General features: G+C 42.6%; 1 protein-coding gene across 2 annotated transcripts in view; it reads right to left on the reverse strand.

Moving 5' to 3' along the window:
- The window catches only part of RNF123 (ring finger protein 123), a 594,888-nt gene that overhangs the window by 15,206 nt on the left and 563,229 nt on the right, over window positions 1-16,453 (reverse strand). For both annotated transcript variants that reach the window (XM_030205297.1, XM_030205296.1), the window contains exon 37: window positions 6,134-6,228. In XM_030205297.1, coding sequence (XP_030061157.1) covers window positions 6,134-6,228 — 95 coding nt within the window. The remainder of the gene's footprint in view (window positions 1-6,133; window positions 6,229-16,453) is intronic.

A 16,453-nucleotide genomic window follows, 5' to 3' on the forward strand; every position in this document is an offset into this window, starting at 1 on the left:
CATAGTGAATTATAGGTAATGCCTATGTCTCACCAGGTGTTCATGGCTACGTTTTAGGTGCGTCTCTTGTAGGAAGATTACATCTGTCTTTAAGCATACCATCTCTCCAAACATCTGCTTGCATTTTTGTGGGGTGTTAAGTCCCCGTACATTACAGTACACATTTACATTCCATCTTAACATTCTGTATTACCTCGCCTATTCCTCTTCACCATATGTTGAGAGATCCCTGCCCAGTCCCATTCCCCCACCCTCTCTCCCTCCCCCCTCTTCTGCATCTATTAATTCTTCTATTCCCCCTATTTTATCCCTCTCCCCCCTCCTTCCATGCCCCATCCCCTTTATCCATTGCACCACTTCCATATTTGAATTGGTGCTTCTTAGAAGGAAGTGATTCTCTTTCCCACAGTTGATTAACTTCTATCCAATTCCCCCTTCTATAATGTATTACGCAAATCTGCTTGCCTTCTTCTTCTACCTTTTCCGATTCCAGCTCTCCCATCAACTGAGCCTCCCCCTTCTCCTCCCCTCTAATCATTAACCCCCCAACACATTAACTTTTTCATTATTAACTCTCACATCAGTCTGTGCAAACAGCTGTCCAGATATTGGCCCACTCTCAACTACTGCAATTACTACATGGTAGACGGCTCGCCGACTGTTGGTGTTCCAGTCTTTTACGCCCTGCTCATTGCCACTTCGGGTGAGGACGCGGACCTCTGGCTTTCGGAACTTGACGGCAGTACTGCTGTCCCTCCCATCCTGAATAATGCACGTGCTTCTGCGATTGATTGACCTGATGTTGTTTCCCATCCTTATAGAAAACTAATGCGAATGGGTGTCTCCATCAGTATTTCAGACCCATCTCTCTCAGCTTGGCCGTCACTGGTTTCAATTCAGCCCGTCTTTTCAGGGTAGCTGCCGCCAGATCCTGGTAGATTTCCACTCTGTAGGAGTCCCATTTTAAATTCCTCCACTTGTCGCGCTGCTGTCAGAACTCTTTCTTTCAATTTAAAATCCGGAAGCATGCAATGATATCTTTTGGGAGATTGTTCCGATTCAGTCCTAGTGTGGGATCTCTCCAGGATCACCTTTTCAGGTTCAATTGGTGATTCTGTAGTGGAGAGTAGTGCACTAACCAGTCGCTGCACTACCGATTCTGCATCTTGGTAGGTAGGCGTTTCGGGAAGACCGCGGAATCTCAGGTTGCATCGTCTGCTCCGATTTTCCAGATCTTCGAGCTGGTCGGCGGCTCGCTGCTGACCAATACAAATATCTGTAATTTGCCGGTCTATGGCCCCCATCGCCTCTGCATAGTCATCTAGTCTGCCCTCCACTTCTTTTTTTTTTTTAAATTTTTTATTTATAACCATTTAAATTTTTACAAGCGATAAAACAACTTGCTGGAAATACAGAGAAAGTAATATATAGGAATTATTCAGTCAGGTAATTCTATTCTCTTCCTTAGACCACTAAATAGGGAGAGTGAAACAAGATAAAGAGATCGATTTAAACAGTAACAGAAAAACCTCCCCGTGGTATTAACCTGATTATCCCCAGATATTACTCATCTAATCATTATTCCACATTGATCATCTGGTTGGCTTCTTCAAGGCCAATACGGTGTATAGTCAATCATTCATTGAAAAACATACTTATTGTCCAATATTAGTTAGAAATAATACATCTGATTACATTCTTTCTCTTTTAAAAACCAGAAATGATTTTAACAATACATATACTTAAGTCTCTAATTCAAATCCCACTGATTAAAGTAATCCCAGTTTTCACAGGCTTCACTCCTTTTAAAGTAATAATTTGAGGAAATATTTCTGAGGAAAACTTTAGGAGTCATACCCGGAACTCTGGGAAAAACAATAATCTTGATATTAATCATCTATAATAATATTCATTTTATTATTCAAAATTTCTGGTTTATTATCATAATCACTTCTTGCTCATGTAGAATCATTTGTTATATCAATTTTTCACTCTCAAAGGGTTCAGTTGAATTGTCCATGTAACTCTCTAATAAAATTATATCTGAAACAAAATTATTTACTGCCACCGTTAGGTCCCGAAGCGCCTTCCAGATGGTATTCAATGTAACCTCCACGGGAGCCAAAAACTCCAAGTTGATTTCTCATAGGTGTTTAGGAGTGGTTCCGCCGATTCGGGTTCTGCTGTAAACGTCCTCCGTCTCAGCATATACCTCTAACTCACTCCTCCACTCCTTTGGACATGGTGGTTGAATAATTCGGGAGCGATGGAGTTAGTTGTTTTTTCCAGGTCCAAGAGCGTCGACGCTCCTTCGCCAGCGCTAATCAAAGGACTCGCCAACCCTTTCATCTGTGGGCAGTTCGTCGCGCAGCGGTCCCGCACTTGCTGCTCAGGGGATAAAATGCTGGCCATGGGCAGCTGACCACCGGTTGTCCCCTTCCCCGCAGTTAAGGTAACTGCAATTGCAGAGAGGAAATTTACATAAAGAAGACAAAACTTCAGAGGGCAGCTGGGCCGTTGGGCATACGAACTTCAGGTCACCATCTTACCACTCTCCCAGTTTGGGACAATCTTTGTCTGGTTTCTCCTCAGAGGCCTGTCTGATATGGGTAACCCTTCAGCATAGCCCTCTAAGTCATTGAAACACACAAGCCCATCCACCTCTACAAGGTCCACTTCTTCCACTCTGTGGCCTAGTTCTGCAATCTCGCCCCGCAGGTCTGCGCCCAGGGTCGCCAGGTCATTTCGCAGCGCCTTTATATTGGAGCGCATTTCTTGCATCCATAGGCGCACCTCCGGGAAGCTTCCCCCATCCTGCTCCATCTGTTCTTGTATCTGGAACAAATCGCCATCGGATTGCTCCCCCGCCAACTCCGGCGTGCCTAGGGTATCTCCTCCTGGAGCTGCCATGCTTTTTTGAGGCGCGCTGTTTGTGAACGCGAATTGGGAGAGATTTACTGAGTCTCCACGTTTCTGCATCGCAGCTTTCGCTTGTTTCCCGCTTTGGGAAGTCCATAAACCGCTACTAAACAGACTTGGAAAAAATCCAAAATCCCAGGAATAACATGTATAGAATGTTTGTACATTTGGGAAGCTTGCCAGGTGCCCTTGGCCTGGATTGGCCGCTGTCGTGGACAAGATGCTGGGCTCGATGGACCCTTGGTCTTTTCCCAGTATGGCATTACTTATGTACTTATGGGTTGCCAACTCGGCGTTCTTGTCTTAGCAATTCTTTACAGATCAGGGTGTATTTTGCTATTTTCGCATTGGGATCATCAGAGCTCAGTTCTCATGCGACCATCTGCTCCGATGAAGTCACTTCCTCCCAGCTTCCCCATCTTTGCGAAAGGTTTGTTTGCTCAGTAACACCTTTTAAGTACAAGTATTTATGTTTAAACGGTTTTTATTGAAACTTCAGCATATCACAACTGTTCAATACTTTCACTGTGTTATTCTTCAAACATATCATGCTGTATATGAACTCAATACAAGTTAGCATCCTTGGAATTTTACAACATTTCTCCCCTAACCCCTCAATAGCCCCCCCTCCCCAGACTTAGCTGTCTACAGGCTAACAACATAGTTCAAGTCATCATCCAATTATGTTTGACATTTCTCCCCAATCTCCTCAGCTTAGCTTTATACAGAACTTAATACCTCTCCACTACCAAATCCTGATCCTCCCCTCCTCCCCCCTAAGTACAAGTATTTAAGTACAAGTATTTAAAATGTCTATCATATGACCCTTGTCTTTTTTCTCCTTTGGGATATATATATCAGGTCTTCAGAGTCTCTCCTCAAACTTCTGGTGCAGACCCCACAAACATTTGGCCACCTTTCTCTGCATTGCTTCATGTCTTTCTATATCCACAGCAAAATACAAACTTCAAAACTGAATGTAGTACTCCAAGTGGGGCTTCATCAATGACTCGTATGGTTGTTTGGATACTGTGAGACAGTATCATCAGACTGCTGCTACCCAGATAAATGTTTTTAAATATTGAGCTATCCCCATAATTCTAGAAAGCTGTGCACCCAAATTTGCAACGAGCGTGCAAATTTGCACACACAAGTTATAGAGTAAGATCTGATGTCTGTGTAACTTAATTTAATAAGGAGCAATAATAGGCCATAATTGGCACTAACTGGAACCAATTAGCAATTATGCACGTAACTGTCCATAGTCAAGTCCCACTTCTTTAAAAAATCCTTCCACAAAGCTCCATTGTGAATTAGCTATGGTCATTGGCAACGTCCCCTCCATCCCTTGCCTGGTCACGACCCCACATTAGCTTCCACTATTAGATCCTCCTCCCTACCCTGCTGCCTTTCCCCAAGGTCCACTTCTTCCTTCCACGACGCTCCACTGACGACCCCGCATTAGCTTCCGTTAATAGATCCTCCCCCTACCCTGCCGCCGTTCCCCACTTATCAAGGCAAGCCCACTTCTTCCTTCCACGACGCTCCACTGACAATCAGCTATGAATAGTCACCACTCTGACTCAGCAACGTACCCTACATCCCTAGCCTGGTCATGACCCCACATTAGCTTCCGCTAATAGATCCTCCTCCCTACCCTTCCCCCTGTCCTTCATATTTCCTCCTCCCTCACTTTTCCCCCTATCCCTTTCAGGCCACTTCGATTCTATGTAATTCACATCCCCTTATCTTATTGTATTTCTTAGTTCCATTTAAGCCACATTGAAACAACACTAACTGGAAAATATGCGATAGAAATGCTGTGAATAAATAAAAAATAAAGTGTTGTATAAGCTGTATACTCAAATTCTACAGTGTGCAACTTCAAGGGGAGGTCAGGCATTTACACATGCAGGTTATAGAATCTGCTTATGGTTATGCCAGCCGACTTAGCACAAATGCCCGCGCTTAATGCAGATAACTGCAGTTGCGCGCACAACTGCTGTTACAGAATTTGTGCTTAGCATGCATCTTCCTGGTGTCTAACTTAGATTATGAGCCCTCTAGAGACAGATAAAGTACCTGCATATAACGTGTACAGCGCTGTGCATGTCTAGTAGCGCTATAGAAATTATTATTAGTAGTAGTAACTTTAGGCAATCTATACAGAATTACTCTCTATAAATCTTTTCTCTTCCTATGCTGTAGATTTCAATGTGTGTCTACTATAGCAGAATTATGCAGCTACATTTTTTGTTGTTTTATGATTCTTACAGACCTCCTTAGCTGTAAAATAAAGACCTAACAAAGGAAACACCAGTATTATTCCTCAAACACTGACATGTCTCATTAGTAACTGAAGATTATCAAAATCATGTTTGGAATTTTAAAGTTACAGCTAAACATGTAATTGAAAAAAAAAATCTAAGACATATGTACACTCTGGACACTCTTCAAATGACATGAGTGGTAAAACATCTATATTGGACTCTACTAACAGGTTTTCTATGAACTACATCACTATAGGAAACTAGCTATATAAGCCTAGAAGGGAAAAAAAACCCTCAAACACTTGTTGACAGTTATAGATCGTAACCCATATCTATGTATAAAGCTCCATTGTAAATCAAAACTTAAGCCACTTGGGGTATCACAGCGGGGGCTTATATTCAGTAACATACAAAGTACAAAATAAAGCACTTATCTGACAATTCTTCATCAGTGCAGTCTTCATCTGTATTTATCAGATAAGTGCTTTATTTTGCACATGGTTGTTTGTATAATTTTAATAAGAAAAGAGACAAGAAAGATTAATAAAATGTTTAGAAGGTGTATATGTTTAAGAATGCTAGTACTGAACCAATGAAGAGTGAAGGTGAGCCGTGAGCAGTTTGTTAATGTGAAACGAGTTGCCACTGATGGTTCATGAATGGATTGTTTGAGGCATATATCACTAGTAACAAGTCAACTTGCAAGCATTGGGATCTGATATTACGAAAGCTTTGTGTCATGCTGACCAAGCTTCAGTTCCTAAATACTTTGATATCTTGAATACCAATATAACTTCAAAATCTAGCCATGCTATTCATTTGGGATATGCCTCTCCACTTGAATCAGCTGACACATGGGGCATCTGAAAATAGACAGTGGACAGAATTTTCATTTTCAAAATAATATTCATGTTCCAAGATAAAAGAAAAGCAAGAGCACTTACAAGGGTGGAAGCCGCTGCTTGCTTGGATTCCTCACTCAGGTGGGCTAGCATTTGATCAACCTTAGACAGCTCATCCTGGCTGATATAGTCAGTGTCTTATATGAAGCAAAATTAAATAAAGGAAGGTTAATGACAGAAAATATACAAGTTATTCCAAAACAGGTAAACAAAATACAGTCCTCTTACCCTCATTATTCCCAGGGGCTTAATTCCAAATTTTCTTTGGCCTCTGGACATCAAGTAGTGAATAAAACACAAGGGGGGGGGGGGTCATTTACTAACACTTATCATGCATTATCTATCACAGGGCCCACTGTACAAATTTGGGCCCACAGTAGATGAGGCGAAGGTTACATAAAGTAATAATAAAAGTAAGACATGCTTGCTTTTAGCTAAATCACATATCCCTAGCCTGGTTAAAGACAGATAGAGAGGCATGGATTGGCACCCTACTGATGATTAATCAGAGTTTGATGTTGGGAGAGGTACCCTAACTTTGGAAATGTGCTATAGTGCGACCGGTGGTTCAAGAATTGAAGGGAGATAGATTAACTGTTCAAAACTATAGGCCCATTTCTAACTTGTCTTTCTCAGCAAAGATTATAGAACAGCTGGTGTTAGAGCAATTGTCTAGCTTTATTGAGACTGTAAATGCTTTGCATTCCAAGCAAGCTGGATTTAGGAAAGGGTATAACACCAAGACTCTAATTACAGCTATGCTTAATGAAGTCTATAAAGCACTGGATACTGGAGACATAGTATTGATAGTGTCATTAAATCTAGCTTCAGTTTTTTAGCTCATTGATCCAGTCTTTCTGATACAGAGATTATGGGACATAGAGGTTTCAGGGGTTGTGTTACAATGGTTTTCCCTGACTAGTAGAACTTTTCAGGCGTCGCAGAGCCACTGCTATTTGCAGAAATGTTATGTTGATTGTGGGTTCCACAGAGCTCAGCCCATTACTGATTTTATTTAATATATTTTAAAGCTCATTGTTAACATTAATAAAAAGTTTTGGTTTAAGTCCATATTGTTATACAGATGACATTTTAATTCTTGCTAGGATTAATCCAGCAATGTTAGATTTTACTAAATTGCAGGAAGGCCTAAATGAAGTATCAAACTGGTTATCGGGGCATCATCTGGTATTGAATATCCAGAAAACGAAGACTTGTTGGTTGGCAGGTCGTAATGAGTGCCTCTATTACCCCTCTCGATTGGACAGCCAGTGCAGTGTTTCCGGTATTTGGGTGTGCTGATTGATACACACTTAATATTTGAACAAATTGGGAAGGTCTTGAGGGAGTATTTTATGAGGTTGCGTAAACTGAGCTCACAGCGATATCTTTTCAATGAAGCAGCTTTGCACACACTTTAGCATGCTTTGCTAATTTCACGCATTAACTATGCAAATGTCATCTATGCAGGGACTGAAGTGTTTACAGAAACTTCAAAATGTAGCAATTTGGCTCTTAGGCCATAAGCCCAAATATGACCATGTTACACCATTGTTTACTCGATATCTCTGTTTGTCGTTAAGATATAGCGTGAGGTTTAAGATGTTGGTTTTGATGCATAAAGCCTCTTATATGCAGCAACCTTTATATTTGAGTACCCTGTTTAAGTCTTATTATACCAGGGCGCATAGACTGGTAGAACCAAATAGAAGTAGAATAAAAAGGGAGTAGAGATAGGGCTTTTTGTTGTTACGCCCCTTATTTATGGAACACTCTACCAGAAAGTTTAAGAGAAGAAGCTAATCTTAAAACATTTACAACTATGCTTAACAGTCTGTACTTCCATCAGGCTTTTGAAATCTTGTTAGAGGGGGAGGCGATAGTTTACTGAGGATAGCTGCAACTTTCAGAGAGACATTCTAGATCAGGGAGACAGCTGCGACTGAGTTGGTTGGCTGGTCTGCTTGTGTTAGGTATTTCCTGTCTGTAACTGGAGTTCTTTTCTATTAAGTAATATGGACATGATGTGTACAAGCTTTTAGAAATAAACATACTCACTTGTACCAGTGACTTTGTTTATCCCACGAGGACAGTGGGGCATAAAAATAGAAACAAGTCTTTTCCAGAGAAGAGGAAATGGTAAAACTAGAGGACATGAATTGAGGTTGCGGGTTGGTGGACTTAGAAATAATGTCAGGAACAGTGGCGTAGCCACACGTGGGCTTGGGTGGGCCAGGGCCCACCCATTTATGGCTCAGGCCCATCCAACAGTAGCACATGTTTAGTGGTAACTAGTGGGAATCCCAAGCTCCGCCAGCTGAAGATTACGCTACTCTCCATGACACTGGCACCTGTGCATGCTCAGTTTTCAGTGCATGCCTGCTGCCAAGGTGGAAAGAAGCATTTTCCCACCAGCTCAGATCATTTTCTTTGGGGGTGGGGGGTAGAACACTTGGTGCCCACCCAATTCTTGCCTAGGCCCACCCAAAGTCTGTTGTCTGGCTACGCCCCTGGTCAGGAAATTCTTTTTCACAGAAAGGGTGGTCAAAGCTTCCAGAAGGAGGTGGTAGAGACAAAAATGATGATGGAATTCAAAAAGGTGTGGGATGAACACAGAGGATTTCTAATTAGAAAATGGAAGGTATACAAAAAAAAACCTTAACGTAAATGGCTGCGTGTGTGTGGTTGTGTTGAGTGACGCTTAGATGGTGACTCCTGCTAAGATGAACTAGGGCTGGTACTGGGCAGATTTATGGTCTGTGTCCTGTATATGGCAATCTGGTTTAGGATGGGCTGGAAAGGGCTCAGACTGCAACTTCAGTGGCTGGAACATGAGGACATGCTGGACAAACTTTTATGGTCTGTGTCCCACAAATAACAAGATGAATAGGGCTTCGACAGTTGGAACGTAAGGACAGGGCCAGGTGGACTCCTATAGTCTATATCCCAGAAACGCCAAAGAAACACCAATCAAGTATATAATATTATGTTCATATTTGATTTAATCATAACTTGATAACAAATTTAACGAACAGGCAGACTAGATGGACCATTCAGGTCTTTATCTGCTGGCACTTACTATGTTACATGTGGGTGATATCATCCCCAGAGCCCCAGTGCAGATGCTGCCCAACATTCTACTCCTTATAGAAGCCTTTGGCCCCCATCATGCATGTGTGACTTCCCGCCTGCCCTACTCATGTAGGACCCATAGTTGGATAAAACAATATAGAGAATGCAACTCCTAGGAAAGATTGGAGGATGTGGAGAATGTATGTTCTGCTGTCCTTGAACACCTGCTACAGGTGAGTAACTTCGCTTTCTCTAAGGATAAGCGGGATATTACCTTCTCACATGTGGGAACCTCTAAATTCAGGCTCACTGAAAACAACAGTCAATATAGCCTTTCAACAGCCAAGGCCAACATGAACCAATAACGCTAACAAAATAAACAGGCCTGTTGTGAAGGTGCAGCTTTGAACAGAAAAGAACGTGCCTAGGAGGGTAGACTCCAAACAAATTCTGCAAAATTGTCTGACCAAACTGCCAATCACATTCGATATTCTGCTCAAGACAGTGGTAAGATGTGAATGTGTGGGCTAAAGAAACACATCACAGCGCTGCAAATCTCCTCAATAGAGGCTGACCTCAAGTGGACTATCAATGCAGCCATGGCTCTGACATTGTGAGCCATGACATGGCCCTCCAGGGTCAGCCCAACTTGGGCATAAGTGAAAGAGATGCAGTCTGCTAGTCAACTGGGATAAAATGTATTTACCGATGGCTGCCCCCATCTTGTTTGGGTCAAAAGAAACAAAACGTTGGGTGGACTGTCTATGAGCTTTCGTCTGCTCTAGATAGGCCAAAGCTCACTTGCAGTCCAAGATGTGAGGAAGAAACTTAGGATGTGTGAAGAAAACTACTCTGCTATGATGAAACAGTGTAAGGTGAATCAGCTACTAGGGTCTGCAGCTCACGACTCTGTGAGCTGAAGTGACCACTGCCAAAAACAAGACCTTCCAGGTCAGGTATTTCAGATCACAGGACTCAAGTGGCTCAAAAGAAGCTTTCATCAGCTGGGTGAGGACGATGTGGGAACTTTGATGGAGGGGGTGGGGGGGTTGTCAGATTCAAACCTTGCATAAAATAAACTAAAGACTGTACAGAGATGGGTTTACCCACTACACGGTACATGCGTACAAGAGATATGCTTATTGCAAATCTATTGTGCGCATTCACCAGGCATGTCCCTCCTCCTTGCTTTCAAACAGCGCACATATCATTTGCTTTTTACAGTTGAGCATTGAGAAACTACTTTTCAGTGCTGTTCCTGCAGTATCTTATCTGATTTCCCCCCCCCACCAAAAAAAAAAAATTAAAAACCTTTTTTATTTGATAAATGAATTAGGGTTGGGTATGTGTAAAGGTCACCCCAAGTTGTTTGTAAGTGCTTTTTCTTTCTAGACTTTTGTGAACTGCGTTGAATTCAGAAGGGGATATAGCAGTATACAAGCCCCATTGACACTTACATTCCCTATTAGATGGATCAGAGGATATGCACATAGAAGGCCTCCCCCCCCCCCCCCCAAAAAAAAAAAAATGAGAAGCAGCAAATCTGATGCTAGCCTGCTATGTGATCTGAGCCTGCAGCAGTACAGAGGGCCTTTATTGAGACGAGTGGCAAAGACATCCACCGAAGGTGTGCCCCACTCTCGAAGATCCTGCAGGCAATGTCCATACTAAGAGACCACTCGTGCGGTTGCATTACTCTATTCAGTCTGTTTGCCTGGCTGTTGTCTTTACCCACCAGGTATGTAGCCCTGAGTACCATCCCATGGTTGCTGGCCCACCACTACATCCAAACTCATCCAAACTGCTTCCTGACATCTCATACCCTCTAATTTTTCCCCAAAATTTTTTATTTCTGCAATTTAAAATACAATCAAGCAAAATCAATCTTGTACAGAAAAGCCAGTATTTACCATCAAGCAAGGTAATAAACATAAGAATAGCCATACTGGGTCAGACCAGTGAGACAACAGTGGTCAATCTAGGTCACAAGCACCTGGCAGAAACCCAAACAGTAGCAACATCCCATGCTACCAATCCCAGGGCAAAGAGTGGCTTCCCCATGTCTGTCTCAGTAGCAGACTAGGTACTTTTCCTTCAGGAACTTGTCCAAACCTTTTTTTAAACCCAGATACGCTAACCGCTTTTACTACAGCCTCCAGAGCTCAACTATTCATTGAATGAAAAAATATTTCCTCCTATTTGTTTTAAAAGTGTTTCCATGTAACTTCATTGAGTGTTCCCTAGACTTTGTATTTTTTTAAAGAGTAAAAAAAAATCGATTCACTTCTACTTGTTCTACTCCACTCAGGGTTTTGTAGACCTCAATCATATCTCCTTTCAGACGTCTTTTTTGGTCGCTCTTCTTTGAGCCTTTTCTACTTCCACTCTATCTTTTTTGAGATATGGTGACCAGAGGTCGCACCACAGAGCGATACAGAGGCATTATAATAGTCTCAGTTTAATTTACCATCCCGCAACCTGTTTGCTTTCTTGGCTACCGCCACACACTAGCCAGAAGATTTCACCATATTGTCTACGACACCTAGATCTTTTTTCTTGGGTGCTGACCCCCAAGGTGGACCCTAGCATCAGATAACTATGATTCGGATTATTCTTCCCAATCTGCATCACTTTGCATTTATCCACATTAAATTTCATCTGCCCTTTGGATGCCCAGTCTTCCAATTTCCTAAGGTCTTCCTGCAATTTTCACAGTCACATGTGTTTTAACAACTTTGAATAGTTTTGTCTCATTTGCAAATTTAATCACCTCACTCGTTGATACAATTTCCAGATCATTTATAAATATGTTAAATAGCACTGGTCCCAGTACAGATCCCTGTGGCACTCCACTATTCACCCTCCTCCATTGACAGAAATGGCCATTTAACCTTACCTTCTACTTTTTGTCCAATAACCAATTCCTAATCCACAACAGAACATTGCTTTTTATCCCATGACTCTAATTTTCTCAGGAATCTCTCATGAGGAACTTTATCAAAAGCTTTCTGAAAGTTTAGATACACTATATCAACCAGCTCACCTTTATCCACATGTTTATTCAGGTCTTCAAAGAAATGAAGAAAATTGGTGAGACAAGACTTCTCAACACTGCTACCCTATGCCCTGCATTCAACCAAGGACTAGATCTAAAATGGCTTCCCCTATTGTCTGTTCCTGAACCAGTTGCTCTGAGGAGCAGTCATTTATTACATCTATTCAAGGTATTTATATCCTGCTAATGTCAATACTGAATCTAAGCGGTTACATAAATTTAAAGACATATCTTTAAGGTCAAGAAAATCCTACTAAAATTACTCATTCAAACACTTAAGATAGGTCTTCAATTCGTTACTGAACTGCAGATAATCAAAAATTTCCCAAATTTGTAAAAGTATAGAATTCCACAATTTACTAGCTTGAAAAACAAAAGAACCATTATGATATCTCTTATACAGATGGAAATTCCAACCGTAAAGAGGAATGAAAACGGGAATTCATTCTGAAAGCTGGATAAGCTATCAACTGTGGAGGAAGAGAAGAACAATTCCTCTTTAGTATGTTAAATACAATACAAGCCATCTTAAAAAATATCCGTGCAGACGCTAGTAATCCATGTAAGCTTCTGAACAACGGTGTCACGTGATCTTAATGAGAGCAGCTACACATCATTTTGGCTGTAGTATCTAATATAATAATTTGCACCTCCAACATTCTGAAGCTGACGCCGTGGCAGTGTGACAGTGAAGCCGTGTAGTGTTCGTAGGGTTCGTAATCACACTCCAGATCACTGCCCCGCCCTCGAGGGAACTCTGTATAGTTGCCAGGGAAAGAAACGCGACATCAGAAGGAGAAGGGACCAACCACAGGCAATCGCAATCGCTCTCAGTTTCTGCAAACAGGAAATGAGGGCGGGACCAGAGGAACAGCTGAAACCACAGCCTGTCTGAAGCGGCGTCTGTACTTGCTGCACTTCAGTGTTGGTGGCCGAGCAGGAGGTAAAACTTTTTAAACAGCACACGTCCTCCCCTTGCACTCGCAGGCCACAGACACAGAGGGAAGGAGGAACTGGGAGGTGGAAATCGGAGGGGGGGGGCGGATAGAGGGGGGGTCCTGAGATGAGAGAGGGGGAGGGGGTCGGGGTCCTGAGAGAGGGAGGGGGGGGGTCGGGAGGGGGAGGAGGAGGCCCTGGAACATTGCTAGCGCCCGTTTCCTTTCTGTTCGAAATGGACCTCTTTTACTAGTTTTGTAATAATTGCAACCTTTTAACTAATCTTGAACTTAGTCCTACTTACAAAAACACTGCAATAGTCCAACTGGTGCTCCCTGATGTAACATTTATCCAGTCAATATTGGGGGTAATTGAAATCACATGAACACAAGGAATCTGTAGAATTCAAACTTCACATCCAAAAACAAGCACTTCTACAGTAATATTCTGTATCAGGATTGCCTCAAAAATCTAAAGTGGAGAAAAAAGACCTCAGTATTGATAGTGCCATGCGCTGGAAAGCCGTTTGGAAGTTGCATTAGTTTTTTTTTTTTTTTTTTTGCTGTCTTGGATTGGACCAAAACTTTTTTTCCCCCTGAAGCAGCTTTCAGTGGCGAAACAGGGAACCCCTGTTGGGAAATGAGTGACTATACTGGATTATCATCCGGTGTGCAGAGACACTTTGTTATTCCAAGATAAGCAGCATATGGATGTGGCAACTTGAGAATTTTGTACAGTATTTCCTGAGCTTATTCTGGATCAATAAGTTTTTTTTTGCTATTTGAAGGACTACTTTGGGGTCCATATATAAGTGTCTCCTTGTCTATTGAGGTCTTTTTTTTCTCCACTTTGTCAAAGCATTTCAGTGACAATCTAACAGGGTGGGGATGGAGGTGGATGGGTGAAACAGGATTGTTTGTCACTCTCCTGTCTCCATGCATATCCCCCTGTCTCACCCATCCACCTCCATCCCCACCCTGTTAGGTTGTCACTGAAATGCTTTAATGTCTCACTTATATATACTGTCATCTACCAAGATTTATTTCCGATCTGACGAAGAAGGGCAACCTTCGAAAGCTAATCAAGAAATGTACTGTTATGTCCAATAAAAAAAGGTATCATCTTATTTTCTTTTTCATGTTTTATTTTTATTGATTACCTTTAAAAGTGGACTAACACGGCTACCACACCTCTCTTTCACCATTATTGAAACCTCTCTTGGAATTCCCTAAGTATCCTGCTTCAATAGTATCCTTCAAGGATATTCCACACCGAACCATGTGCTCCTGGACAACTGTTGGCTTCCCTCCCCCCCCCCCCCCCCCCCCCCCCCAATTTTAGTTTAAAAGCTGTTCTACTTATAAGCTGGTTGATATGGTATTACTCTTATAATAAGAATGTTTTACTAAAAAAAAAAAAAAAAGCTGCTCTCCTTTTTAAAAGTTAGCGCCAGCAACTTGGTTCCATCCCATACTGCACATTTTGGTACCATCCACAAAAGAAAAACTTACTGGACAGTCCTTCAGCAATATCACTTACACAAACGTAAAACAGAGCCAGCCCAAGAACCATACCAGCGGCACACCACTGGTAACATCCCCTTCCTCAGAGTGAGCTCCATTTTCTGTTTCCCTCTGTAACCTTCCATTCAATCAGTTCCTAACTCAATCTGTCACTCTGGAGCCCATACTGAGGGTACTCAGTTCATTTATTAGTTGTCTATGTGGAACTGTTATCAAAGGCTTTGGTAAAATCTAAAAAGCACCACATCTAGCGCTCTCCCTCGATCCAACTCTCAAGTTACTCAGTCAAAGAAATGAATCAGGTTTGTCTGACAAGACATGAAACCATGTTGCCTTGGGTCCTGTAACCTTCCCTTGATGTGCTCTTGAACAGTCAGTCATTAACGTGTACTCCCAGTCTGTGTAGCGATGCTGTGACTACTACAAGACTACTACTAAAACACTTTGGAAGCGGAAGGCCAAACGGCGGGAACGCTGTACTGGTAGTGGTGTTTTCCTACTCAAAATCTAAGATACCTCATGTGACTCGGACATATCTTGATGTTGGTGTAAGCATCCTGTAAGTCCAGAGAGAATAGAAAATCGTTTTTCTGAATCATGGGAAGAAGGGTGCACAGGGAACATAAGAATAGCCATACTGGGTCAGGAGAGACCATCCAGCCTAGTATCCTGTTTCCAGCAGTGGCCCATCCAGGTTAGAAGTACCTGGCAGAAACCCAAATAGTAGCAGCATTCCATACTACCAATCCTGGAAGTTGATATTTGTTCAGGGCCCTTAGGTCTAGGATGGGACAAAACCCCCTCATCTTTTTGGGTCACTAGGAAGTACATGGAATAGAATCCCTTCCCTTCTTCCACAGGTGGGATGGGTTCAACCGTGTGGGCCTTTAAAAGGGAATGAAGCTCTTGGTGAGCAATTTGGAGGGAATTGATGCTAGTTTTTTTTTGTTACATTTGTACCCCGCGCTTTCCCACTCATGGCAGGCTCAATGCGGCTTACATGGGGCAATGGAGGGTTAAATGACTTGCCCAGAGTCACAAGGAGCTGCCTGTGCCTGAAGTGGGAATTGAACTCAGTTCCTCAGGACCAAAGTCCACCACCCTAACCACTAGGCCACTCCTCCACTCACCACTCACCTAGACTATTTGAAGTACTCACTGGTCTGAATTTACAGACGGCATGACGAGGCGGGCGCGTCGTGTCGAGGCGGGCTGTGGTGTTGGCGTGCCGGTGCCGGCGGCAATGGGCAATCTGGATCGGAGGGACCACGGGGAGGTAGTGAGGAGAATGGACGCTGCATCGGGGGGTGGGGGGATGAGAGAGAGAGATGCTTGGGGCTTGCGGCTGGGGAGGGTTAGCCTCCCCAAGCCTCTTATACCGGGCGCTTATGAGTGGACAGATGTGAAGCGTTTGTTTATACTTTCTAACAATAATAGAACCAGGGGACATAAGATGAAGCTAGAATGTGGTAGATTTAAAACAAATAGGAGAAAGTTTTTCTTTACTCAGTGCATAGTTAGACTCTGGAACTCGTTGCCGGAGAATGTAGTGACAGCAGTTGGCCTTGCTGAGTTTAAAGGGGGTTTGGACAGATTCCTAAAGGAAAAGTCCATTGAACATTATTAATTTAAATTTTTGTTTTGTTTTGGGGTTGTTGCCAGGTTCTTGAGGCCTGGATTAGCCACTGTCGGAGACAGGATGCTGGGCTTGATGGACCCTTGGTCTTTTCCTAATATGGCGGTGCTTATGTACTTATGTACAATGGGCCACCTTTC

Source organism: Microcaecilia unicolor, chromosome 6, assembly GCF_901765095.1.
Source record: "Microcaecilia unicolor chromosome 6, aMicUni1.1, whole genome shotgun sequence".
Classification (NCBI taxonomy): Eukaryota; Metazoa; Chordata; class Amphibia; order Gymnophiona; family Siphonopidae; genus Microcaecilia; species Microcaecilia unicolor.